A 26,521-nucleotide genomic window follows, 5' to 3' on the forward strand; every position below is an offset into this window, starting at 1 on the left:
AATAATTAAAAAAAAATAACGGCTAAATAAACAGCTCCCTGGAAAACAGGCTCGATTCTTGTCAAATAATTACATTTACATTTTTATCAACTGTTTTCTATTTCCTTGTATCAACACAACTTAAAAAAAAATTAGGTGGTGGCAATATTCACTTTTCCTATGATGCAACAACAAAATCTGAGACATTTTTGATACTTAGAAATAAATCACCTCTTAAAGTCTTTTTCAACCCGGAAAAAAAATACCTTCCCACATTCTCAGGAACATCAGAACATCACTGTATCCTTACTCTATGGTTAAACAGAGATACTAGATAAATCCAAGAATACTATTAAATTTTGTACCTTTTTTTTAGATCGAGGTCTGGGCTGTTCCTCATATTCTTCTCCAAAAACAGGTGGTAATAAAAATTCATTTTCCATATCAAGCTCCTCAGCCGCTGAAAATCAAATTAGGATAACTTTCATTTCAATTATAATAGCACAGGCTTATCTTACATAAATGCAGGGGAACAAAGAACTAGCTACAGAACGTAAATAAACACCCATGTATAGATAACCTGTGCTGGGGTGAGGAGTGTAGATTTGCTGTTGCTATGAGTTGGAATCGACTTGACGGTAACGGGTTTAACATCATCTATGAGATTTGATAAACTCTGTTCCAACTCTTAAAAAACATTGTCTTTGCAACAAAAAGACAACCCAATCAAAAAATGGGCCAAAGATCTGGAAAGACTTTTCATCAAACAGGAAATTCAAATGGTCAACAAGCATATGAAAAGATGCTCAGTATCATCAGTCATTAAAAAAACCAAACCCGTTGTCATCGATCGATTCCGACTCATAGCAACCCTACAGGACAGAGAACTGCCCCGTAGGATTTCCGAGGAGCAGCTGGTGGATTCAAGCTGTAACTTTTTGGTTAGCAGCTGTAGCTCTTAACCACTATGACACCAGGGCTCCTTCATTAGCCATTAGGGACATGCAAATCAAAACCACAATGAGATATCACTTCACCCCTATTAGAATCGCAATGATTTAAAAAAAAGAAAAACAAAACGTTTTAGCAAGGTTGTGGAAAAACTAGAACCCTCATCCATTGCTGGTGGGAATATATATAATGGTACAGCTACTGTGGAAAATACTTTGGCGGTTCCTCAAAAAGTTGGACATAAAACTACCATATAACCCAGCAATCCCAAGCCCAGGTATACGAAAACCAAACCAAACCAGTGTTTTGTGAAAAGCGCTGCAATTAATGTTGGTGTAACAGGTTTCTGTTTGAGTTCCTGCTTTCAATTCTGGGTATATACCTAGGATTGGAGCCCTGGTGGCATAGTGGTTAAGAACTCAGCTGCTAACCAAAAAGTCAGCTGTTCGAATCCACTGGCCTCTCCTTGAAAACACTATGGGGCAGTTCTACTCTGTCCTATAGGGTCACTGTAAGTCGGAATCAACTTGATGGCAGTGGGTTTTGGTTTACAGATGGGAGGGAGGGGGAAAGAGGGAGTTTTTGCTTAGGGGGCATTGAGTTTATGTTAATGATTTGGAAAAGAACAGCAAGAATAGTTTCACAACTTGAAGAATGTAGTCAATATCACTGAATTATACATGTAGAAACTGTTGAACTGGCATATGTTTTGTTGTGTATATTTTCACCAAAATAAAAATATAAATAAAACATTATGTATAATGAACATCAACACAGAAATTTCATGGACATGTGTGATATTAGCAAAAGTATCAAAACTTGAAATTCAATTAAAAGATCTAAATGGTCTTAACATAAACGTTTTGATCTATTAAACCTTTTTCAAAAAACGTTTTATATTCTATTCAACTTGTTCCCAAGACATTGACAGATTCAGAAAATAAAAAACACATTTCTTTTATCACAAAAGACCTGAAAATAACTTTCTTCCTTTCAAAGTGAATGTAATTTTCAAAAAGGTCTTAAGAAAAATGCTATTAATATTTTAGAATTAAGAAAATAAAAAATAAAAAACCAGACACAAACGCTTCTTAATTCTTTTCTGTGTCTTCAAAACGTCCCACAATAAATTAACCCTCAGAAAGTTTTTTAAAGTTCTAAGAAATTCTGAAGTCCCTACAGTTCAATCCAATTCTGTACTTCACAGAAGCTAACTGTTGAGTTTGATTTGACTAACGGAAAAACTAAAATAAGAACAATAAAGGCAATGTCACAAACATTAAATGCTTAACTACAGTTATGACTCCATAACTAAATTCCATAACCATAGTTCACAATGAAAAATTAATGTTTTATTTCAGTACCTCTGGGAAAATCTATTTCGATATCCAAATCTGGTTCATATGGTACATCAGGCATGGTAGATTGTGTCTCTGGGTCAGAGTTCTTCAAGATATCTGAACCAATGATATCTGTTTCAATAATTACACCTGTAATCAATCCATAATATCATTAGAAATCATAATAGAAAACTCCAATTGTTGCTGTTGCTGTGTGCTGTCGAGCCAATTCTGACTCATAGCAGCTCTAACAGGACAGAGCAGATCTGCCCCATAAGGTTTCCAAGGAGCAGCTGGTGGATTTGAACTGCTGACTTTTTGGTTAGCAGCCGTCTGACCTCTTAATCAGTTTGCCACCAGGGCTCCAGTATCATTAGAAATCATAATAGACACCCTTCAGCCAAAGATTAGACAGGCCCATAAAACAAAATGAGACTAAAGGGGTACACTAGCCCAAGGGCAAGGACTAGAAGGGCAGGAAGAGACAGGAAAGCTGTTAATAGGGAACCCAAGGTCAAGAAGGGGAGAGTGTTGACATGGCATGGGGATGGTAATCAATGTCACAAAACAATATGTGCACTAATTGTTCAATGAGAAGCTAGTTTGTAAACCTTCATCTAAAGTACAATTAAAAAAAAAAAAATCTAATGAGGCACTGCATTGGGCAAATCTGCTGCTGCAAAAGACCTCTTTAAAGTGTTAAGAAGCAAAGATGTCACCTTGAAAACTAAGGTATGCCTGACCCAAGCCATGGTGTTTTGAATCACCTCATATGCATGTGAAAGCTGGACAATGAATAAGGAAGACCAAAGAAAAACTGACATCTTTGAATTATGACGTTGGCAAAGAATACTGAATGTATCATGGACTGCCGAAAGAATGAACAAATCTATCTTGGAAGAAGTACAGCCAGAATGCTCCTTAGAGGCAAAGATGGTGAGACTTCGTCTCACATACTTTGGACATGTTAGCAGGAGGGATCAGTCCCTGGAGAAGGATATCATGCTTGGTAAAGTAGAGGGTCAGCATCAAAGAGGAAGACCCTCAAAGAGATGGACTGACACAGGAGCTGCAACAATGGGCTCAAGTATAACAATGACTGTGAGGATGGCACGCAGGACCAGGGCAGTGTTTCATTCTGTTGTACTTGGGGTCGCTATGAGTCTCAACAGCACCTAACAACAACATGACTTCATTCTTTACAAAATAAGATTTGTCCAAGCTGTTTTTAAAAAAAAACCGTAACAGAAAACCCCAATAGAATCCTTCTTTAATTTGGCTGAAGAGAGTCATTTAATTGTAAATGCAAGACAAGACCAAATACTTGTAACTATTAACAGGACATAAAAGGTAAGACATATAGCATCTTTTAAACTACTATAATTTTTATAATTGTAATTGGATAATCATGAGTAAACCAAAACTTTCAATCCTATAAATTTTGACTGGCTCCCTTCAAAAGTTAAAAAATGTGCTTTGATTGTAAAACAACTCTGGTATGAAGAATATTTCTAAAAGTAATTTCTTGTCAGAAATAAACTGATGAGGGTAGATAACTGCAATTTTCATCATTCTTTTTGAAATTTGAATTCTACACCATTAATACAAATGCCTTCTAATGTAGTTATCAGTTACTTTCAAACTTTTTCAGTTGTAACCCACAGTAAGAAATAAATATATTTTATCCATAAAACAGTACAGGAAGAGCCCTGCTGGCACAGTGGTTAAAGCACTCTACTGTAACTGAAAGGTTGGTAGTTCGAACCCACCAGCTGCTTCATGAGAGAAAGATGTGGCAGTCTGCTTCTATAAAGATTTACAGCCTTACAAACCCTGTGGGGTAATTCTACTCTGCCCTATAGGGTTGCTATGAGTCGGAAATGACTCGACAGCAACAGGTTTGGTTTGGTTGGACACAGTACAGGATGGTCGTGGAAGACAATCATAGATACACATACACATTGGAACATTTTTAAAATTTTTCAAAATTTTCAAATGTCAAAAAACAATACTTACCTTTTCTGATAGAAAATTTTTAAAAAACATTTACTTTTTTAAAAACACTGGTCACAACACACTACGTTAATTTCACAATTTCCTAAAGGTACTTCACAAACATCATCACATTATGAAATACATAGAATATTATAGTGTTTTTATTATACTCTAGAGTAAAGGGAATTAGGTAGCCCGTGGCAAAAAAAAGGGCTCTGTGTGTCATCAGAGGACAAATATTCTAGGACACTTAACAACCATTCACAATACAATCATCATAGTATATCATTTGGCAAGCAGTGTCCTAACAAAGGTTATACTAAACCCTGGTTTATATAATGTAAATTATTTTATTACTATAAGCAAATAGCCAAAATTAGGGAGTAACTATTATAAAATAAGAGCTTGAATCATTATCAAAGCCTGTAACTACTTCTGTACCTGTGCTATTTGATTAACAAGACTAACTGAGTTGATTTTATGAGTCAAATTCTGTTAATAATGAATACTTAAGAGACTATCCAAATTCCTGTTGAAATTTGTCTCGGGAAAAAAAGGCATGTGGCTAAATGCGCAGATCTTTTAGTATAAAATACATTTTTGTTGCAATATTTCCACCACTGCCATATCAAGTTAAAGCACTATGATGTGTCCTGGAGAGTACAGTAACAATTTACAACACTTAAAAAAAACCAATGATATACTTATTCATAAGGGAATACAGTATAGCTTACTGTTGATGCTGGCAGCTTCTGGTTTTCCCTCATCTTCATTCATCATATCTGTCATTGTAAGCAACTCTGCATCAAGAGGATCTGAGGAAACTTTGCTTTTTATCTCCTCAATTGCTACAGGGATCTTCTCACTGTTCTCCAATGGGGCAGGCAGAAAAACAGGAACTGGCACCTAATTAAGTGAAGTATTTACTTTTGAGATTGACTAAACATTAGAAGATATTCTTCCAAATCAAAAACTATGGACACAGGATCTACTTTATAATACCATACTGTATAAAAGCTTTGAAAAAAATACTTATCCAAACTAAGATATCAACTGTGATAGGGAAAGCCCAAATTATAAGCTGCACTTTTGAAATAAAAGTTGAAACAGAGTTTTGAGGTGGTTGCTCCTCATTTCATTAAAATGTCCATGCTCTGACACAGTGTCCTGAGTATTACATGAGATTTGGAATGAAATAATGTAATGTTTTATATGAAACTCTAGGTTTCAGTTCTAAACCTTATGGCTTCACAAATTTTTTTTTTCTAAAACAAACTCAAATATGAAATACAACATGCATAAGGCAGACAGCTGCTAAACTTCTATCTCAATGATGAACATAACACCCAATAAAACACAAAACAGAAAACCTAATAAAACAAAATCATAACAACAGAGATTCAACCAAACCTGCCACTTATTGAAGAAAGGCAACCCACTAAGCTAGTAACTGCAATAAGATTACTGTTTTCCCACCTGTGCCTGATAAATCTCAAAGTGAAAAGAGCTCAAAATCTGACTTACAGGAACAGGAACTGTAGTAGGAACAGGAATATTCTGACTGTACATGTGCATAGGTACTGGGATATACACAGGCACAGGAATAGGCACTGGAACATATTCTGTTTTCCAATTATCATCTAAAAGTACAGAAGACATACGTATAAGGAGCAATGTTAACTGCTACTTATACATAACTGCTCAAAGTTAAAGCAATTTGATAACAAAGAAAAATACTTAAGTGCCTCCATTTGAAAGAAATTCTACTTTGACAAGATTCGGTAACTTCAAAACAAAACAAACAAAAGATAGATGTAGCAGCTGTTTGAACTTAAAACATCTTTAAAAACATACAGTTCCAGATACCCCACTGAACTCCTCTCACCTCCCCCCTCAAATGCCTTAATCAAACAATTAGAATACAGGTACCATTATAAATTTGATGAAAACATATTTCACCTCATTCTGATAGAAAGGAAACAGAATTATCTTTATTGACCATATTTAAAGAGATGACTTTCTCAGAGAGAACACTATTCCTAGTAAGGTCTTAGTCCCAAGGAAATTTCTGATATTTTCTCACTTTTGACATATCATTTATATAGACTCTAGGCCTTTATCAGAAGATTGACTTATCTTAAATATGATTTAAAATGATATGCTGTATTCTCAAGGTAATATCTACAATTATATAAGGAAAAGCAACAGAAAATTGACAAAACAAATCTATTCTGTAGCCTATTATTTGAGAAAACTATGTATATTATTAAGTGAAACTTTAAGTATAATGAAATACATAAGTCAAATCTTCCTGTTACCTGTCTGACAAGATTTGGTCTGCATGTGAGGTTTACAATAAGTGGCTTTTGTCATTGTTAAAGGTTTGCAAAGAACTGCTTTGTTCTTCATCTCTTTGTTGGGTGTTGGAGAAGGGGGTGGTGCTGAACCCTATAGAGAAGCAAAGAGAAAACACTGTATTTCTGCCTCTAATTTTCATCACTTCTTGGCACTAGTATTTGGTTTCTAAGTCCTGAGTAGGGAACACACAAAAGCTTAGAGAGTATAACTCAATTATTCTATTATTAACTATGTTTGCCATACTCTTAATCAACGTCCTAAGTACTGGCAAAGCAGTAGTAATTATTTGCTCTAAAGATTTGTGTCACCTCCAAAGATAACCCACTGCCACTGAGTCAATTCTGACTCACAGCAACCCCATAGTTTCCAAGGCTGTAAATCTCTACAGAAGCAGACTGCCACATTGTTCTCCTGCAGAGCTGCTGGTGGTTTCGAACCGCCAACCTCTCGGTTAGCAGTCAATTGCCTTACCCACTGCACCACCAGGGCTCTTTTCTTCAAAGGATAGCATCAACATATTTTCAGAAAAAATATGAAAAGAGAATTCTTAAGTATAAAGTCAGTTATTAACCTGAACTGTAGAAATAACTACTATCTTTTAAATTTATTTGCAGTTATTATGACTACCTGATACTCTAGTGCTCACTTTGCTGGATAAACAGATGTTGTTGCTTTAGGTGCCTTCGAGTAGATTTTGACTCATAGAGACCCCATGTGACAGAGTAGAACTGCCCTGTAGAGTTTTTTAGGCTATAATCTTTACTAGAGCAGATTGCCAGGTCTTTCTCCCCCAGAGTCACTGGGTGGGTTCAAACAGCTAACCTTTCCGTTAGCAGCCAAGGGCTTGCTGTACCACTAGGGCTCCATATAAACAAATTACATGGCACTAAATTTGAAAAGGTAAGAAAAGCTACAAAAAGAATTACCCAATTTACCAAGAATATTATCAAACACTGAATTCTGTATTCCCTGTGACCCAATAATTACATGTTTAGAAACTTATAGATACAATCTCTCAGATGTTTTACAATGTTCACTGTGTTATTATTTATAACTGCAAAATAAACAACTAAAAATCTGGAATAAGCTAAAAGCTGAATATTTGTCCTTAAGGGGCTTAGGATAAGGTGCTTTCCATACCACCTACTGATATGGGAGAAAGTAGGTACAGAATAGTAATAGTAATACTTGAATAAAGCACTTACTGCTTAAAAAATTTGTATGTGCGTATTTTAAAGGTTTACAAAAAATTATAGTAGATACCTCACTAGTTACAAATACTATGGGGGCTGGTACTAGAAAGATCTTATTCCAGATTCATCAGGATTTCAAAAAAACATAATTAATCAGCTGTGAGAGAGAGGAAGAGTCCTCAACAAGGAGCTGGGAAACTGGGTTGTAACACTCCTGCTGTGTGACAATGGGCAAGTCATTCAACTTTGTGTGCCTCAATTTCCTCATATGTAAAATGGGGAGAATAACTTAGTGAACTTTTACTGAGTATCTACTATGTACCAAGCACTGGGTAAGTTTGGTCTGAACTGGAAAATACTCTATCCCCACTTTAGAATGAGAAGTCCAAAATCATTTATGTCCCAGGATCACTCAGTATTTCATCCTCCTGCCATTCTGCAAATATTACTTCATGTCAATTAAACTATGCCACCGGCTGAAAACCTAAACTCAATCCCCACATCTTTCTGTTTTAAAATGCTTTAGCCACAACTTGATAGGCATGATCTATAACTATTTATGCTGAACCCTGGAAAAGAACTCAAGCTAATGAAAATAATGACAAAACTACCATTTGTTATATGCTAGGTACTGTATAAGCCACTAAATCTTATTTTATCCTCATAGTACCACAAGAGGTAGGACTTTTTATTTTTATCACTCTAATTTTACAGTTGAGGAAACTGATGCTCACAAGTTACACAACCTACCAAGGGTCACAAAGCTAAAATTTCTGAAGTCAAGATTCAACTACATTCAACTGATGCCAAATCCTAGGTTCAAAACTGCTGCACATACTCCTTGACAAGCTCTGGCACACAATAGCTACCACTTGTTTAGTACTTACTATGTGACAATCCTGATGTAGGTACTGTTTTCATCCCCATTTTACAGATAAGGAAGCTCACACAAAGAAAATGAAGTAACTTGTCCAAAATTATATAGCTAAGTTCTCATCTTTTGAAGTTTATAGGTAGATAAATAAAAGATTCCAAAGCTTACAAGGAAAAGATGGGAGAGGACTTTATAAGACAAAAGGCAATAGTATCAATGGCAAACTGATTTACCTTTCCCTACTAATAATGCTCCCTCCATCCTTCTGTTTGTCATATAATGTGGTTCCCTCACAAAAGGAAAAAACGTATATAATATTGTGCTGGTGTAAGGGGTTTCTTGAAGCCTTGGTCAAAAGCTTACATCTTTGAAACAAGGTTGGGGAGTTGCCTTATCGCTACAGAAAGGTTAACAAAATAGGAAGTGATTATATTCTTCCGCATGTATATAAGTTTCTGGTATTAAAATGGGATAATTCAGCAAAATACTTCTGTATTATCTGACTTAAAATATATTTCCACAAGGTGAGGAAAGTTTAAGGGGGAGGGGAAAAGCAAAGGAAAAAGTACAGCTTATTTTTCTAGGATACTGTTCAACTATCAACATCAAAAATAAAAATAAACTTGAGCTGAATAAATGCAAAAACATTCATCTTTCATCTACATCAGTGATCCTCAACTCTGGTTACATATTAGAATGAACCAAGGAACTTTAAAAAAATACAGAATTCCTGGGGTTGGGAACCTGACATTGGTAGGTTTTGAAAACTCCCAAAGTGATTCTGATATGCAGCCAGGCACAGCTAAGAATCACTCATCTGTTCTCATCTACCACAACAAGAACTAGGCTCACAAACTTATTATAATATGCCCACAAACGACTCCTGAACAGCTTCTCTTGGATAAGGATGCTAGAAATACCAGGTTTCCAACACTGGTAATTACTGTTAGACTTATCATAGAGAGGGCAAGTGGTGCCTCACTGTTTTTCAAAGTGTGGCAAAAGCATTGCTTCTTCTCTTAAAAGTTATTACACAGAAATGGCCACTTTAAAACTCCGCAAGTCTTTAAAATACTAACATAAAAGTAGAATTTGATGTATTACACAAAAAGAAAGGAAAAATAGGCTAAATTTCAAAAAGGGGGTCACACTGTGGAAGTATTTATCAAGTTTAAGAAGTCCTAAGTCCTACCTCCAACATAAATAAATCTACATAGATATATCAGGTAAGAATCTGAGAAGTGCACAAAACCATTAAAAATTGGACCTAGTGTATCCTTTCAGCCTCATTTCCCATTATTCCACCACAGATCCCTTTAAACTCTGGTCATAATGAAACACCTGTAGTTTTGCCAAAGATGCATGCACTCTGCAAACTATTATTATTCCTCCTACTTTTCACCCCTGTCTACCTGGGGACTTTCTTCTCAACTGTTCACAAAGTATGCTTATTCACATCCTCCAGGAACAGATTCAGTCACTGTTCTAACATCAACTAGCAACAATGGCTACTGTCTTCATTATGCATAATTATTACCAGCGCTTTAAATCAAGTAATAACGATTTATTTACATTAGGATATATCTATCCTCCATAATGTGCGTAGAGGCTATAATTATTCATCTATATATTCCACAGTGTTTTTGAAAGTATCTGGTCTTAACACCAGATAATTCAGCTGAATACTTTCACTGTCCCAGCAGAGGAAAATAAGAAATCTTTTATTATTATATTGTCACAATTATTTTCTTACCCCCAACTTACAGTACCACTTTATGAAAATAAAAATTTAACACTTCACTTAAATAATACTTACTGTTATTTTGGTTCGGGATGTCTGACAACCCTGATCTAAAAACATAAACACATTTTTTAAAAGACAAGTTATCACTTTCTTCAGAATTTTCCAAACCTGTATTTCTTATTTATTAAAGTAAATATTTTAAGCAAAGCGTCTCAAATATGAGTAGAAAGTGCTGAAATACGAACCTAAATAAGTAGACTTAACTCTTTTCTCATCTTGCCACCTCAAAAAATACACATTGCTCTAGGGGCAATCCTATGTTCTTGGATTTAAGTCTTAAAAATCAACAAAGGTCACAGCTTCCAGAGGTTTTTGTTATTGCTCACAACCACTCTCAACACATACAATTTGGTAAAATGGTTTTCATTCAAAAATGCAGATGACACATGAAAGGTAGATGGTTTTTTAAAAAATTCTGTGATTTTGCTGAGCATCTCTTCAATCCCAACTAGAACCTATTTCTTTAATTAGCAGTAAAATTTAAAAAGGGAATAAAGTAAAAAACAATGTATCTGTAAGGATTATCGCATCTTCAATAGCATATGGGATACTCCTGCCCAGAGAAACTATGGAATTTAAATTGCTGTTAAACTAATTCCAAAATTAACTATTCATTATCACTGTCTTATACTCAGAAGTAAAGAAAAAAGACTGCTGTATAAGTTTTTCAAGTTACCACCTGAAGTATTACATACCATAGTGTAAGTTTTCAGGCCCTTTCTGAGTTGTCATGTTGGGCTCATTTTGCTGACAGTAGAAACGAAGTAAGCAATGTTGATCACAGAAATGTTTCATTTCTCCACGCCACTGAACTCGCTCTTTAAGAGTTCCTTGAGATTTACAACAGTCACACCTTGCAGCCTTACAGAATGAAAAAGCAAAGTTTCAGACATTTCAAATTAGAAAGCTTAAAAATTCAAACATGTAGAAGGATTTTAAAAGATTTGCAACACTTTATCTATGATTATTTCCAAATGTGATAAAATGTCTGATAAAGAAAGAAAATTATAATACAAATCACATACATGAAGTAAAATCCACAAGAAATAAAACTGAAAATTGGAACAACTGACAATATCCCTTTCTGTACTTACCAAAAGTCAAAGACCAACATTACAAGGATGGAACAACCAATAAAAGTGAACATCGACAGACCGAATTGATACATATTTCAATTTTTAAAAGTTATTTTGAGGGCCATAATGATACACTGGCATAAGTCTACAATTGCATTACATTGAAAATTTCTGATTGATGAAAAGATCTCCCAGGCTCAACTGATGGCTCATATAATCAATTTAAAGAAGATGCAAAAGACCACAGTAATTCTGAAGCTCTTATGATGGGAAATTTACAGATGTTAACTTGAACCATTTTTGTTTCTCAACAGTTTAAGAGAATATATTTGAAGAGCTTTAAAAAAATACACTGATTCAATTTAAAGATTCCAGGTTCATGTTTTAAAACACTCAATATATAATTATGTAAAAAAAACTGTATCTTAAGATAACAAGTTTGACCTACAACTAAGAAAAGAATCAGCCCTAATGAGACCATAACAATATGCAAAAATAACAATTAAAATTCATATAGTTATACTTCATGATGGCCAATAAATAACCTAGGGATAGATTTTTATTTTTCAGAGATCCCATTTTCCCTGTTTCTTAACATCTCAAACAATGAGTGAACCAGAAATACACATGATTAATTTCAAATATAGTACCTTTCATAATTAAGTTTCTGATCTAGTTAAGAGTAGAAATAAATTACTATGATTTTTAAAATCATCCTTAGTCTTCACTAACAACTAAGAAGTTTTGATAAAGCAATAAACATTAAGTTTTTTGTGTTTTATAATTGTGGCTGTGAATTTTCCTCATTCATCTAGAGTGCTATACTATGATTTTGAAATCTCTCACTTTATATCTCAATAAGAGTCCTATAGATAAATACTATGTCAAAATCCATAGTCAAGAATATTAACAAATGATTATGTTGGTAAACAGGTTTTATATAATAAACATACCCCAAGGTTAGAACACAGGCTCTTTTTTTTCTCCAGGTCAGGTATTTCTCCTGCTGAATAAATGTTAAATGAATGAAGCAGAATTGCACTATAAATGACTACTAAGTGATGCCACTATCATATCTCTTGTCAAAAATACTTGTGAACTCAAATACTGTATTGCTAGTAAGATGTGGTAATCTTTATAACAGCAGCAGTTAATATCAACGTAGGTCATACTTAGTCAATAATGACAAAAAAATCCCTGTATAAAATTCTCACCAGCCAAGGATGTTCTTTAAAATAGACAAAGGCGTGTTCTAGGTTTCGATTTCTTTCTCCCCTTTTATAATTTAAACTCCAAGAAAAGACAAAGTACAGAGTAAGAAAATGGAAACTTTAACATTCTATTCAATGAACCTAAACAGTGTAGGAAGTCAGGTAAAGAAAAGTCGTTGTAGCCTGATTACCTCTTTCATGGAGAACCTGTAATAAAAGCTAAGAACTTTGTATCTACTCTCTACAGAGCTCACAACAGCCCTGCAAACTGAGTACTGGAAACTAAGATCCAAAACGGTTGAGTGACTTTTCTAAAGACAAATATTAAAAATGCAGCGATAAGATTCAAAAAAGACAACCAAAGTCAAAACCTAGGCTTTATCTTGTACACCACGTTATAATGACCATAGTAAGACAAAATGAGTTTACATAATTGAACTGAGAATAAAAATCCTAGAAAATGCTACAAAAGGAGGTTCTTAATATCTAAAGCCCAAATCAATGTATAAAAAGTTCATTCAAATGACTATATGTACTGACTCTTAGTGCATGGTAGCATCTCCATTTACACAATAATTTAGAAGGCAAAGGGCATAAAACTAAACACATTCCACCCAGAGAATCTAAATAATGAAATCACTTCATTATTCTTTGATTATAGACACTTTGGTTTTTATAGTATGCTATCTGAAGCTCCTTTCCTCCAGAAGGTTCAAAATAAATTTGGATGATTTCTCTCAATCCAAAGAAATAAGGGCAAGTTTAACACCAATTTGCAAATGGCATAAAAGTATGTATACGTATTTTCAGGCTAAAAGCTAAACCTAATGCTATAATCAAAAATTTGGAGGTTGTGAATCTTCTTTTTTCTTTAATTCTTTTAAAGCAACTCTTGCAAACTCCTAGTTCACTGGAATTGGGCTAGAATCTGATGGTCAATTTAAAAACATCACAAATGACCACCATTCCTTACCAACAGCCCTCTCTTCACTTTCAAACTCCTAGTTCACTAGAATTGGGCTAGAATCTGATGGTCAATTTAAAAACATCACAAATGACCACCATTCCTTACCAACACCCCTCTCCTCACCTTCAACTGGGAGCACTTAAAGCTTAATAATTATACAGCGTAAGAACTGAAGTGTGGCATAAGTCTCTGGTTCAAAAATATTGCATCATTATTAGCTATATCTAAAGTTTCTTGTCACTGTGGTAAATGAAGGATTGCACGTTGTTAAAACAAAACAAAAACAATAACTGGTTCAAACAACCTAAATAGGCAGGTACTAAACTCTGATTCAAATAATCCTAATCCAACCTCTCAGCTAATACAAGAATCTCTTCTTCAGTAACTGACAGACAATATTCTGCCTGCAGTCCCCTGCAGAGTTTCAACGTCTCATTTTTGGTTGATATACATCCTTGTAACATTCCCAACCACTTGTGTTCCCTATTTCACTAAACAAACCTAATTTTGCAGGGTGAGGGAGATTATGAATATGAATGAATTAGGGGAATTTCACAGATATTTTTAAAAGGAATCCTTTACAACTTCCCAATATATCAGTCTGAGTACTGTGGGGTGATTTACTACTCACCCCCCCCACCAAAAAAGAATGCAGTGATAAAACAGGAGATGATTGGGAACTATACAAACATTTAAGTAACAGGAATTTTTCAGTTTTAAATAAAAAACATTGGATACTATCTTTTGAAAATTAATTTCAAAAATAAAGAATAAAAAAGCACATTATATCTAGCAGTTTATAGATTTAAAAAACAAAAAATATTTAGAAATGTCCAATAATATTTTGCATTCAGCCATCTTTTTACACCTTTGTAATAAAACGTAAGTATTAATTTGATCAAAGTTTGTAAGTCATAGTGTTAGATTTAAATTATTATATGTCATTTGCATTAAACAATTTAATATTGTCACCATTCACTACTGGTTTGTAAAACAAATCAAAACCTGTGTTAATAAATTTTGTAACCTTAAGTAATAAATTTTAGGAAAAGCTTAGATCAACTAAATAGTGTGAAGTATTATAAGGAAACAAAAACCAAAAAAAAAACCCAAACCGTTGTCGCTGAGTCGATTCCAATTCATAGCAACCCTATAGGAAAGAGTAGAACTGCCCCACAGAGTTTCCAAGGAGCACCTGGTGGATTCAAACTGCCGACCTTTTGGTCAGCAGCTGTAGCACTTAACCACTAGGCCACTTAGGAAACAAAGGGCCTTTGAAATATTATCTTCACCATGTATTGAACACCTTCTAGCTATTAATCCATTACAATCCTTTTTCTTCAAACATTTTAAATTTATTGAGATTTTAAAAAGTCATCCTCCCACCTGGTTTTACATATTGCCTGGCAACATTTACTTTGAGGAAAAGTAAAACCTATTTCATTCTAAGAAGTTATCTGGGCAAAGAAAGACATTAATTCTCATTTTCTGCTTGCATGAGGGTCAACATTTCAAAGTCCAATTTGGAGAAGACAGTATTTACTAAATGTCCACTTGAAATCCAGAAACAAGCCATTATATGCACCACAAAAGACAAATTATTCAAAATTTCTTGTTAAATAAACACAAGCAGGGACTTAAAAACCATGATATTAAATATAATTTTAAAAGTTATTTATGGTCTAGATAATCTCTCAATTTAAAGGGTAAAGATACAGGAAGGTGAAAATACAATTTGTGTACTCCACTACTTATGAAGTAAATACTCATACCCAAAGGTGAAATAACAATCAGATTGGCTAGCTTATGTTTTTGAATGTTCCTTGATAAGACACTTTTTTTAAACAATTTAAATTCTCCCTCTCCCCTCAAACAAGCTAGATTGATTTTAAGGGTCACATTTTTTAATGGACTAAAATCTAAAATTTTGAATACTTATATAAAAAAGACAAACTGTAGACACAGAAAGAGTATCAAAAAAGCATTAGTCTGGACTCATTTAGCACATTTTCAAGATGATGGTGATGGTGGTAGTAGTAAATGGAAGCAACTCAGGAGAGGTGTAAGGAAATACGGTTTGACTCAGGCGAAAGCACACAATATAAAAACTTACTCTTTGAAATATAACAATGGCTGTCTCCATAGAGAAGCCAAGGATGAATCAGGAAGGGGCAATTCTTTTCTTCATCCTTTGAAGGTTTTATTATATACTGTGTTATTGTATAGAAATATCATCAGTGTTACTTCCTTCGCAAATTCTATTACTTGACAAAAATATTTCTTACCTGTATTCCTCAGATTTGTATAATATGTAATAGTGATATTGTGTATATTATACAAAACATTTGTAGGGTTTAAAGTAAGACAAGGAATATATATTAAAAATGTGTTTAATGTTTAGAATACTGACATTAAAAATAACTAGATAATTAACTGGATATTTAACTAATATATTCTTATATATTCCAAAATACACTGTTTCATTGAATTTTCACTATTGAACAATACAAAAATGAGAACATAGATACAATTATCCTTTAAAACAAGCAGCAAAATGGACCAAATGATAACATCTAAAATAAAGTGTTCTTTTGCCAGGGAGCACTTCTCTGCTTCCCGAAAAAGAAGAACAACAGGTTTCTGTATTTTAATTATAAATAAAAGAAAACAGGAGGTTTTCTTTCTAAGTAAAAAGCCAGAGAAGTACATTCAGTGAATTATAAATAAAAACAAAATCCTCCAAGACAGAACATTATTAAATATATTCAAGTTTGGAATTCATAATTACAAAATTATGCATACATTTGTACAATAAAATAACGACGAGGAAATCATCATTTTCACATGTAACAATATCTGTTTCGAACAATTAAGATATGTGATAAAAAGGAGAGCAGGTAGTAAGAATAAAACGAATTTCCAAATTGTGGTAACTAAATACCTTTACTGTTTTGAGATTATCCAAAACAAATTTTCAAAACTAAAATCCCCCAGACCATGGAGAGAAAGACGTATTTGTGTGTGCCAAACTAAAATTGAGCATTTAAAGCTATCAAATAACATTTTCTAAGTTGATTTCTCAAAAAGTTACTCTCTGAAATAATAAAACAGGTTTTTGAACAAAATATTGGTTTAGACTATAAACATGTTACCGTGCTAGCATATTTGTCTTCTCTGTGTTTCCAAAATTAAAATATTAATTTTAAGTCAGAAGCAACAGTAAAATAACAAAGTAACTTTGAAACAGTACATCAAACCTTTTAGCCTCAATTATTTTACCTCTGACAACTCATAAAGTAATCTTCCTCAGCATACCTCTAGAATGGCATATTTCAAGAACTCTGTATTATTTTTGTAGTTAATTTTTGAGCTGTAGACATTCAAGAACAACACTCAAAATCCCTGCAGTTCTCAAATTAGTACCATTTTAACACAATCACTTTCATTAAGTGGACTAAATAATATTCTCCATATTTCAACCTTGTTACTGTTTGTTTAATTAGAGGTAGTCAAAATTTTGAAGTCATAAAGACACCATTTAGTATTGAGATGGCTTTCCATGTTATTGACAGAGGAATTAACAACTCTTTCCCAGGTAATATCTGATTACTGAAATTCAAATTTATGCTTATTTTCTTATCTAGAAAGCAGCTAATGCAGGGACCAAAAGGGATTTACCTGGACTTTTTAAAAATTAGATTTAAATAAGACAGACACACAACACACACCAAATCTGCAGTTTCAAAATAAATGTTGTTGGTGTCTATTTATCCATTTAGTGTCCTTTCACTTTGAAAGTCTCCAAAAATCCACAATTAAAAAGGAAAAAAAAAAAAAAAAAAGTATTTTAAAATCTTACCAACTATTCAAAAAATGCTAATGTTCAAGGCTGAGGAAGTAGTCAAAAATATTTGTATTAAGTGAAATCAAGACACAATGAATTTTAAAGAAATAATCCATTTTGTTAAAATGCATTGTTGAAAATACAGCTATATCCTAGTCTTTGGTAATTCCTAAATTATAAAACAAATAAAAACGTTACTTCAAGTTAGCAATAAACTGAAATGACAAAAAAATCAACACACAGTATAATCAGGACTACGCCTAATATTTGTATATTTTAAAAATAAATATGAGCAAATATATTTGCAATGGTAAAACTACAAAGATTGGTTAAGGTAGCTGCTGTAATAAAGATTTTTGAGTTACTTGCCTTGTAGTACCAATCCTGAAATTTTTTACAGCATTCTTCACTGCAGAAATCTCTCACAACACCATCAAGTTCTTTTGTTGCTCCCTTCTTACACAGCTGAGAGCAATAGTTGCAAGTGACACATCTCAATCCTAAACGTCTTGCAAAATCCTGCTTATACAATAGTTTGCAGCCTGAAAAATTAAGTTTAAATATTAAAACAACACATCAAAAACTAATTTTTGAGCTGAGCAAGATCTTGTAGATCAAACAGCTCATCAACAGCTTTAGAAGTGTTCTATAAATCCACATATAAAGTCCTCTTTCCCATCTAATCAAAACTATGATGTAGTCAAAACCAATCTGTAATAAATAGGAACAATATATGGAATAGTATATTAGATAACATATTAGTTCAAATAACTAATGTTCTCAGACCAGTAGTATCTTAGAAATATTTTATTTGTTCTATTTAAATAAAATCTTGCTTAAGTACCATAAAGTAAACACATCACAAACAGGTATTTTAGAGAAATACATCAGTACAGACTGCTGAGAGGCACTGAATAAAATTATGGATAAACCAGTTGCCATCAAGTCAATTTTGACTCATGGCGACCCCATGTATGTCAGAGCAGAACTGTGCTCCACAGGGTTCTCAACGGCTGATTTTTTCAGAAGCAGATCACCAGGCCTTCTTTCAAGGTGTCTCTGAGTGGACCTGAACCTGCAACCTTTTGGTTAGCAGCCAAGCACATTAACCATATGCAGCTCCCAGGGACTTTTAGCCAAAATTTCCTGCCTTACCTCTGTCATCCTACATAAAACTCTAAAGTAAAACTGGTTTATTGATTTGTTCAGAGAAAATGTTTTCTTATCCTATTCCTTTATATTTATTAAATGTTTAAAATATTTCTTTTACCTATTTGTAAATGTAAACCTCCTCCACCCACCTAGTTTTAAATGGTCTTTCCCATCTGTGAACACGAATTACAACAGTTTTGTATATAATTTATTTGGCAATCATTTATGTACTGTCCTATGACTTCTTTTGTCTGTAACTATATTTAAGGACATTTTTTACATTGTACTTTTATTAGTTTTATCTTTCTAACTAGATTTTAATGTTTTATGTTTTGTAATTTCCGGCAGCCTCTAGCAGAGAACCAGGTGTCATTAGAGAAAGCATAAAATACGTTAGGAAAAAAAAACACACATCTTTTTTAACCCCTTATTGCCCATCTAAATTTATGTCCCTCCAAATGAAAATTATGTTGTTCAATGCCAATTGTCTACTTGCTGTTAATTTTCTATTAACTTTGGTAAAATTCATGTAATTCAAATGGTACAGGATCATTACTATGTATGTGAGGCATCAACATCAATACATTCGGTAAAATAGTCGTCCCACAAAAATTCAGATGTGAAAGAGTTAAATTCAGAATCAACCTTTTCAAGGAAAATGATAAGATTTGTCACTTCATTACAGCTTTGATCTTAAGTAACAGTAAACATGGTTACCTTTCATTCTAGGTGAAATGTAGTACCAATCACCTAGATTAACAGCAATGCCTTGTTTTACAATCAGTACCCTCTTATGTCATAAATTCATTTTACATACCAAATATATAAATGGAGGCACTTGTCAGATTGGCCAATAATCCTTGGATCTCACTGTCTTTCTCAACTGCTGACATTTAAGATTTTCTAACCTTCCTCCTGTTCCCAACTAGAAATCCACAGAAAAATCCATAGGAAAAAAAAATCCTAACTGAAAAACAATAGGTGATAGTAGCAGGTAGGAAAAGTGGGGAATTCAGTGTCTGGGGCAAAAGGAAGAATACAAAATGAAAGCTAACTTAGAGTAAGAATGTGAAATCTGGAGAGGAGTAATAATAACAAGAGTCCAAACATCACAGGTACAATGCTGGTTCCCATTCTCTGAAGAAGTAGGCTTAAGACTAAAGTTCACTTGTATAGCCTGCTGAAGCAGCAAAACTGTCAAAGGGAGGAATGGAAATTCTTGAATGTACTGAAACAAAACCCAATTATTTCCCTGGCATTCCAAATCAAATAACTGAAAGTATTTTCCCATTGCAGTACTGCTGCATGTGATTTTTTTTTTTTTTTCCTGGTATATCGAAAACCTTTGTAGGCTGGGCAGTAAGCCGGGCAGGGAATATATACAAGGTGGACTCTATGGAAAAAAATTCCAATCCACTTAGAAAACCAACTTGCACACCACAATTTCTTTGAATGTTAGGAATGACATGGTATAATAACGTTTTTATTTTATTCTCAAAACTTTGTTGCAATGGAAAAATAAGTTACCAATATTTTTTGAGATAAAACAACTTGAGGCCCAGAGGTCTAACAAATATATATAAAATAACAAAGCAAATTAATAGAAAAGCAAACTCAATTTTTTTATTAAAATCTGGACATTACATTTTAAACCATACTAAAATCTGGACATATAGTTATATATTTAAAAATATTCTGGCAAAAAATAACATTAAATATTAGTAAAAGTTATAAACAACACTGTATATATACACTTGCCTTCACTACAGAAAGGTCTTTTAACGCCAGAGAAATTTACTGTTTCATGAAGAGTCTTCTCCTCTTGACAGTATTCACAATATGTAACTATGCAGTGCAGCTTCTTATAGTCATCTGAACAAGTTTTGCTGCAGAACTGATGCACTTTGTTCTAAACGCACAATGGGAACCCTGGTGAGTATGTGACAACCAGCTCAAGAACAAATTTAAGAAATAATCAACCACTATTACAGGAAAGTTTAACACATTTACCTATTTAATGTGATGATACCAGTGGATACATCTCCTATGGGCTACACCTAGTTTAACTAATTCATTGCTAAACTCAGACACAGCTCCACAAAATTCAATACCATTAACTACCCTAAATTACTCAGTAAAAGAGTCAAAGTATCACTAAAACAAAATGGCAGCCTGGTGCTGCTAACAGAATTGGAGAAACGGAAAGAAAACGATAGAAGATACAACATAGGTTAGCTACAGAAAGATGAGAATTATGATATTAATATTAAAGAAAGACGATATTAATAACATTTTCACTTAAAAAGAACTACTTCAAAACATTTCAAACAGTTCAGAAATAAATTCTTTGTTGAGTATAGTCAATAAGGCACAGTCACATTCCTATCACGGGCTTAAAAGTAAACAGACCTATTAGGAGTGAAGTATATAATTTGCTGCTATCACATAGTGTGTTGCTAAGCTTCTCTTGAATGGAATGGTTAGTAGTTACTTATTTATCTTTTTAGTTGTAGTTTCAAAAACCCACAATAGCTAAAGCTGCTTTTCAAATACTCAGCCAAGCAGTTGCAAACTTTCAGGCAGGCAATTTTTCCTCCTATTATGGAGATGTGCTCTAAACCATCTACCAAGCCATTACCAGTGATTTCCTACCAAGGTGAGGAAGGTATAAAAGAGTCTAGGAAGCATCTCAAATAGTAAGGGCAACATCAGTGGTCACTGCCAATCGTTTAAGAGTGAGAAGCAAGAGGTCTCTGAATTGTCAATCACCTGAAGGACAGGTTAAACTCTCATTTAGAGTTGTTTGTTTCTTAACTGCTTCCAACACTTAAACTCCATATAGAGGAATAAACTAGTAAGAGCATAAAAGCAGGGTAGCCCTGACATGGGGATGGTGAATAAGGACCTTGTTCTCATCTAGTATTATCAAAATTCAGTTATGCAGAATAGTAATTTCCTATAGTATACTATTCTGTGTGCTTGCTTATGGATTTCTTTCCTGAGTCCCTCATAATTCCTTTGTTCCCCCTTAATGGGCCTTCAACATTCTTCCAATTATAAAATGTTAAATGACAATGTCATAAATGACTAACAAATTCTAATTTGTCGTAGCGGGCAATACAAGAAATTATAGTTCAGATAATTTTTATAAGGGAAAGGAAAAATACTGTGCAAACAGATGCTCTAGGTACGCAGCTCATACTAAACAAAGTGACCTTCTGTACACTATTACAAACATAATACACAAGAATATGATTTCAAAAAATATTGTTTGACCTGAAAATAGATCTTTTGTTAGTTCCCCTCCCATATAAGAAAATAAATAATACAATCATCACAAAATCTGGAAAGCTAATTCCTATCCACTAAGAAAATGTTCCCAGATAGAAATGCTATGGTTATTTTACCAGACTTTCAATTTTATCTCTAGATACCATGCATAAGAAAACATGACTTGCCTCCCATTCCAGGATTTCTGGCTTTGAAGAAAAGGAATTTTTGCAGTAATTGCATTTCAACTGAATATCACTGGGAGCCACAAACTGGCCATTTGGAGATGACTGCATACTTAGAGCCTAAAACAAAGAACAAAACATACTGGGCCTGATATGTATTTTAAAATGCTTATTTGTAACTACTGTCAAATATCTACCATATCTAGAAAATAGTATGATCTTGCTGAAATATTTCCTCAGCACATAAAACTATATTTCTGAGTTTTGTCTTTAAAAATTATACTAGTATAAGAGATTTATATTAATTATATAATATTAAGTTTATGAAATTGAAATTCAATTAATTTTTACTACAGTGTAATTACTATTTTTTCAAATAACAAAATAATACAAAAAGAAAAATCATATAGTAAAATTACAATTCTTTCACTTTACAAGAAAATATAAGCCAGTAACAGTGAGGTGGTTGTTCTGAACTAGTGAATAAAAGTTTTAAAAAAAACCCAGAGAACTAGCCCCTCGTGCTCCTTCCAATGTACCATCCACTATCTAATTTACAGTACTAATGATCTGTCCCACACAAATCATTCCCATCCTCTTCATTCCAACCCCACCAGTGAAAACAGACAAAAACAACTTTTAAAAATTGACCACTTCTTAAAGTTAGAGGGGAAATGTTGGTTTCATTAAATAGATTTACAGACTGATATTCATACCAGGAATTTATTTTCAGTTTCATTACATTTTTTAAAGTAGCAACAATTTACAGAACAGGAAATGAGCATATATGGACTTTAAAAGTTTTTTTCTAATATTTAACCTGAGTGGTGAGTACGCTGGTATTTAATAATCATTCTTTACACCACATTACACACAGAGAACACATAATCTTCTCAATGTATGAAATCATTAAGAAAAAAATTGTTCAAGGTGCAGTAAAGGGGAAAGCAATTTTCAAAAGCCCTGTATACACTATATAACACAAGTAAAATTTTTGAAAAAATAAAACAGATTTAAGGTAGTAACTATCAGATGAATAACTTTTTATAACAAAAGCCTGCAAGGTTACCCCTTGTTTTCCAAAACTTTGAACCCTATTGAAATGTTTACTACTATTCTAAAATAAATGGAATACTATCCTAGTATCTTACTTTTAAAGGGAAAAGCATCTAATGAAAATACAAAGTTCAAGATAAATAAAATAAAGAGAAAGAATATGCTGCTTTATTTTTTCAACTTTGTATTATTTACATGCAGAGTTACGAGTAATGAGGCTGGTGCAGGCTTATCTGGATGTATTCTTTAAAATTAAGAGCCCAAATCAAATATTTAAAAAAACAACGCACATATATGATAATGCTTGGCTGCTAACCAAAATGTCAGTGGTTTGAACTCACCAGCCATTCCGTGGGAGAAAAGATCTGGTGATCGGCTTCCTTAAAGATTACAGCCAAAAAAACCCTCTAGGGCAATTCTGCTCTATCCTACAGGGTCGCTATGAGTTGGAACTGACTTGATGGCACCCAACAACGACAACAACACAATATGAACGGTCTCATCATGTCATGGGCAATACAAGTTTCAGTTAAATGAAACAAGCAGTTAAAACATTTTCAATTAACTGTTCAGGTGACCCAACAACATCAAAAAGGAATAAAGGTCTGAGTTCAAGATCTGACAAGCAGCATGCCAAAGACACTGTATCTCTCTCTTCTAATTAACTTATCATTATCCCTTAATTTCTAGTTAAAGAAAAGCCAACAAGTCAGCAGCAGTATCTACCACTATAAGGATCTATCAATGGCTAAAATCCCAGCTTCCAAAAGTTTAGTCTTGAATGTGATTTATCACCTAAGTTCAGTCCAGGCTATAACCATTAAAAACAACATTAGCCTGGGTGAATTCAAAACTGCCTTGATATAAATGCTAATAAGTGTTATAATAACTATTACAACATACAAAACGGTGCTTAGAACACAGGAGAATTTCTGGATGGAATTAATTCATAGGCCATGGCTTTATGCAATAGTTTGAATCTTTGGTATTGTAATACCCTGAAATTTTTACACAGAGTAAGGAAACCTACTCATACCATCTGACTAATGCTTGAATGCCTTCTAACAATTCCCTCCTAGTGGTCAACCTGATGAAGTTTGAACATTTCCAGAAATACTATCATCTCCTGAACCTATCCATATTCCAACTTTAAAGAACTATGTCAGGAAGTACTTGTCTACATTTACCAAGATGAAAAATGTTTCTCTAAAACTAACTCCCAATAGTTCTGTATAAAATTAGGGCCTACTGTAACAAGTCTAATCTCATTTTAAACGGCAAATTTCTTATATATGAAGAAAGCATTTTTGCTTCACCATGCTAAATATACCTAGGTCTTCCTTTATCCATTTATCAGAAAATAGAGTTCCTCTTAAAATTCGTATTTTATTTGAAATCCACTTACCAAGACAATGCTACATAAACATCAGGCATTAAGATCAACTATGCTTAAAATTTATTTACTTTTTCTTCAGTCTATCATAAATAAAAATTTAAGTCAATTTGATTATCCATGCTAAAGAAGAAGCTGGTGCTAAGAACATCCTCCAAGACTCTATTATAATCTCCATCTTCCAATTAGACCCTCAAGAAAGTATGTAAAAGCTAACCCAAAAATAAAGATATAGCATATTACACTGTTTATTTTCTGTGTGTATTTTACTGGGGGGTAAAGTATGCAAAATAAATAACCAACCTGAAATTTAGCCACACAACTGGAATTGCAAAAGTTATACAGTTTTCCATCAGGCATTGTGGCTTGGTATTGAGGTAAAGAGTTTCGCTTACAAAAATGGCAAATAATTCCCAAACCTAGGAGAGAAAAGGTGCATATCCAGTTTCTTTATAAAGGAATGGAAATTAATAAGCAAAAAATTAACTGACCTCATAAAGTTATTTTTTTTAATGAAAGCTTCTGAAAACTATTTTTATTATTTTGTTAGATTATTCTCACTTTAAAAAACATTAGCCTAAGAGAATAGTCTGGTATTATGTCTCTGAAAAATACATCTAAGTTTTAAATAATGTTTGGAATGAACAACAATTTTAGCTAAAAACATATATAGAGAGAATTTCACAAAAACTTTAACAAACTAAAATAAGTATGGAATGATCTCCAAACAAGAAAACCAGTTTGCATTAATAAAAAAAAAAATGTAGTATAATAATAAAAAAATAAAAGCAGTTGAAAACAAGCATAAAAATCTTTGGATAAGGGAAGAGTACGTGTTTATGCAAGAAATTAGTCATGTTACTAAATTGTTAACTTTTTAAATACCTGAAACTTACTTTGTGATTTTGCATATTTTGTCTTGTGACTGTTCATGCAAGCAGTTGAACAATATGGCTCCATATATCCGTTAGGACCTATGCACTGAGTCATATCAAAAAACCTGCACTGTGTTCGGCAGCCAGTACAAGTAGTCAGTTTTCCACATTTCTAAATTGGAAATATAAGACGATATAGTTAAGGAAAGCACAATTAGAAAAATAAAATAATTAATTCTATTTTTTGCTACATCTTTTGCCTCTGCAAAACAATTCTGTTAACCCACTAAAGCAATTTTTAAAGGTTTAGAGTCAGAAGTCTTCATCTAGATGCAAACTGTTCAGTAACTACTGCTAAATTAGCAACAAAATGAACCATCAAGTTAAGTCTCCTTCAAAAATAGACTGCTTTTCTTTATTAACTTAGTTTAATAGAATGCCTAAATATAGGTAAGTAAAAACTGATAAGGAAAAGCAGTTTTCAGTTTACAACGAGGACACATTTCTTTGTCAACTGACAGAGGAAATTAAATGGACCTACAAAATATTCTAATATATAGCTACAAATCAAATGACTAGTACTTCAAAAGAATAATTTGAAAATGTTAAATACTTATTCCATTAAGCAGCTATGTTCCAAACACTTTTGGAACTTCTCTTAAAACTGATTTCTCAACTATTCACTACATTTAAACCTCTCATTCAAGATGATTTTTGGCTATTAACTGGAGTTAATAATCAATAGATAATATCAAAAGTTAATCCTCCTACCAAGGTTGAATATCTGCCCACACAGAGGTTATTCAAAGATATGAAATAAAGGATATAAAGGTAAGACCAGAAAAGGTACCTTGAAAATTCTAGGACAAAAGCAGTATCACTGAAATACATACAGACTTAAACAAAGATGCAATTCAGATGAACTGGTTTGTATTAAAAAATTAACTTGATAGTCATAAATAGCAATCAAATCTAAGGAGAAGCAAGACTTTAAGTGT

At 33.2% G+C, this 26,521-nt stretch overlaps 1 protein-coding gene across 8 annotated transcripts in view; it reads right to left on the bottom strand.

The window, feature by feature from the left end:
- Positions 1-26,521, bottom strand: part of ZMYM2 (zinc finger MYM-type containing 2) — a 107,835-nt gene that overhangs the window by 22,453 nt on the left and 58,861 nt on the right. For 4 of the 8 annotated variants that reach the window (XM_023742471.1, XM_023742472.1, XM_023742470.1 and 1 more), the window contains 13 exons: positions 25,545-25,695; positions 24,952-25,067; positions 22,203-22,319; positions 20,503-20,653; positions 17,962-18,134; positions 11,190-11,355; positions 10,507-10,541; positions 6,584-6,713; positions 6,003-6,050; positions 5,790-5,905; positions 5,000-5,171; positions 2,295-2,420; positions 345-439 (listed from right to left, as the gene is read on the bottom strand). In XM_023742471.1, the coding sequence (XP_023598239.1) occupies positions 345-439; positions 2,295-2,420; positions 5,000-5,171; positions 5,790-5,905; positions 6,003-6,050; positions 6,584-6,713; positions 10,507-10,541; positions 11,190-11,355; positions 17,962-18,134; positions 20,503-20,653; positions 22,203-22,319; positions 24,952-25,067; positions 25,545-25,695 (1,596 nt within the window). The remainder of the gene's footprint in view (positions 1-344; positions 440-2,294; positions 2,421-4,999; positions 5,172-5,789; positions 5,906-6,002; positions 6,051-6,583; positions 6,714-10,506; positions 10,542-11,189; positions 11,356-17,961; positions 18,135-20,502; positions 20,654-22,202; positions 22,320-24,951; positions 25,068-25,544; positions 25,696-26,521) is intronic. The other 4 variants (XM_004388404.2, XM_004388407.2, XM_023742473.1 and 1 more) reach the window with 1 other exon arrangement.

Source organism: Trichechus manatus, unplaced genomic scaffold, assembly GCF_000243295.1.
Source record: "Trichechus manatus latirostris isolate Lorelei unplaced genomic scaffold, TriManLat1.0 scaffold00210, whole genome shotgun sequence".
In the NCBI taxonomy this organism is placed as follows: domain Eukaryota; kingdom Metazoa; phylum Chordata; class Mammalia; order Sirenia; family Trichechidae; genus Trichechus; species Trichechus manatus.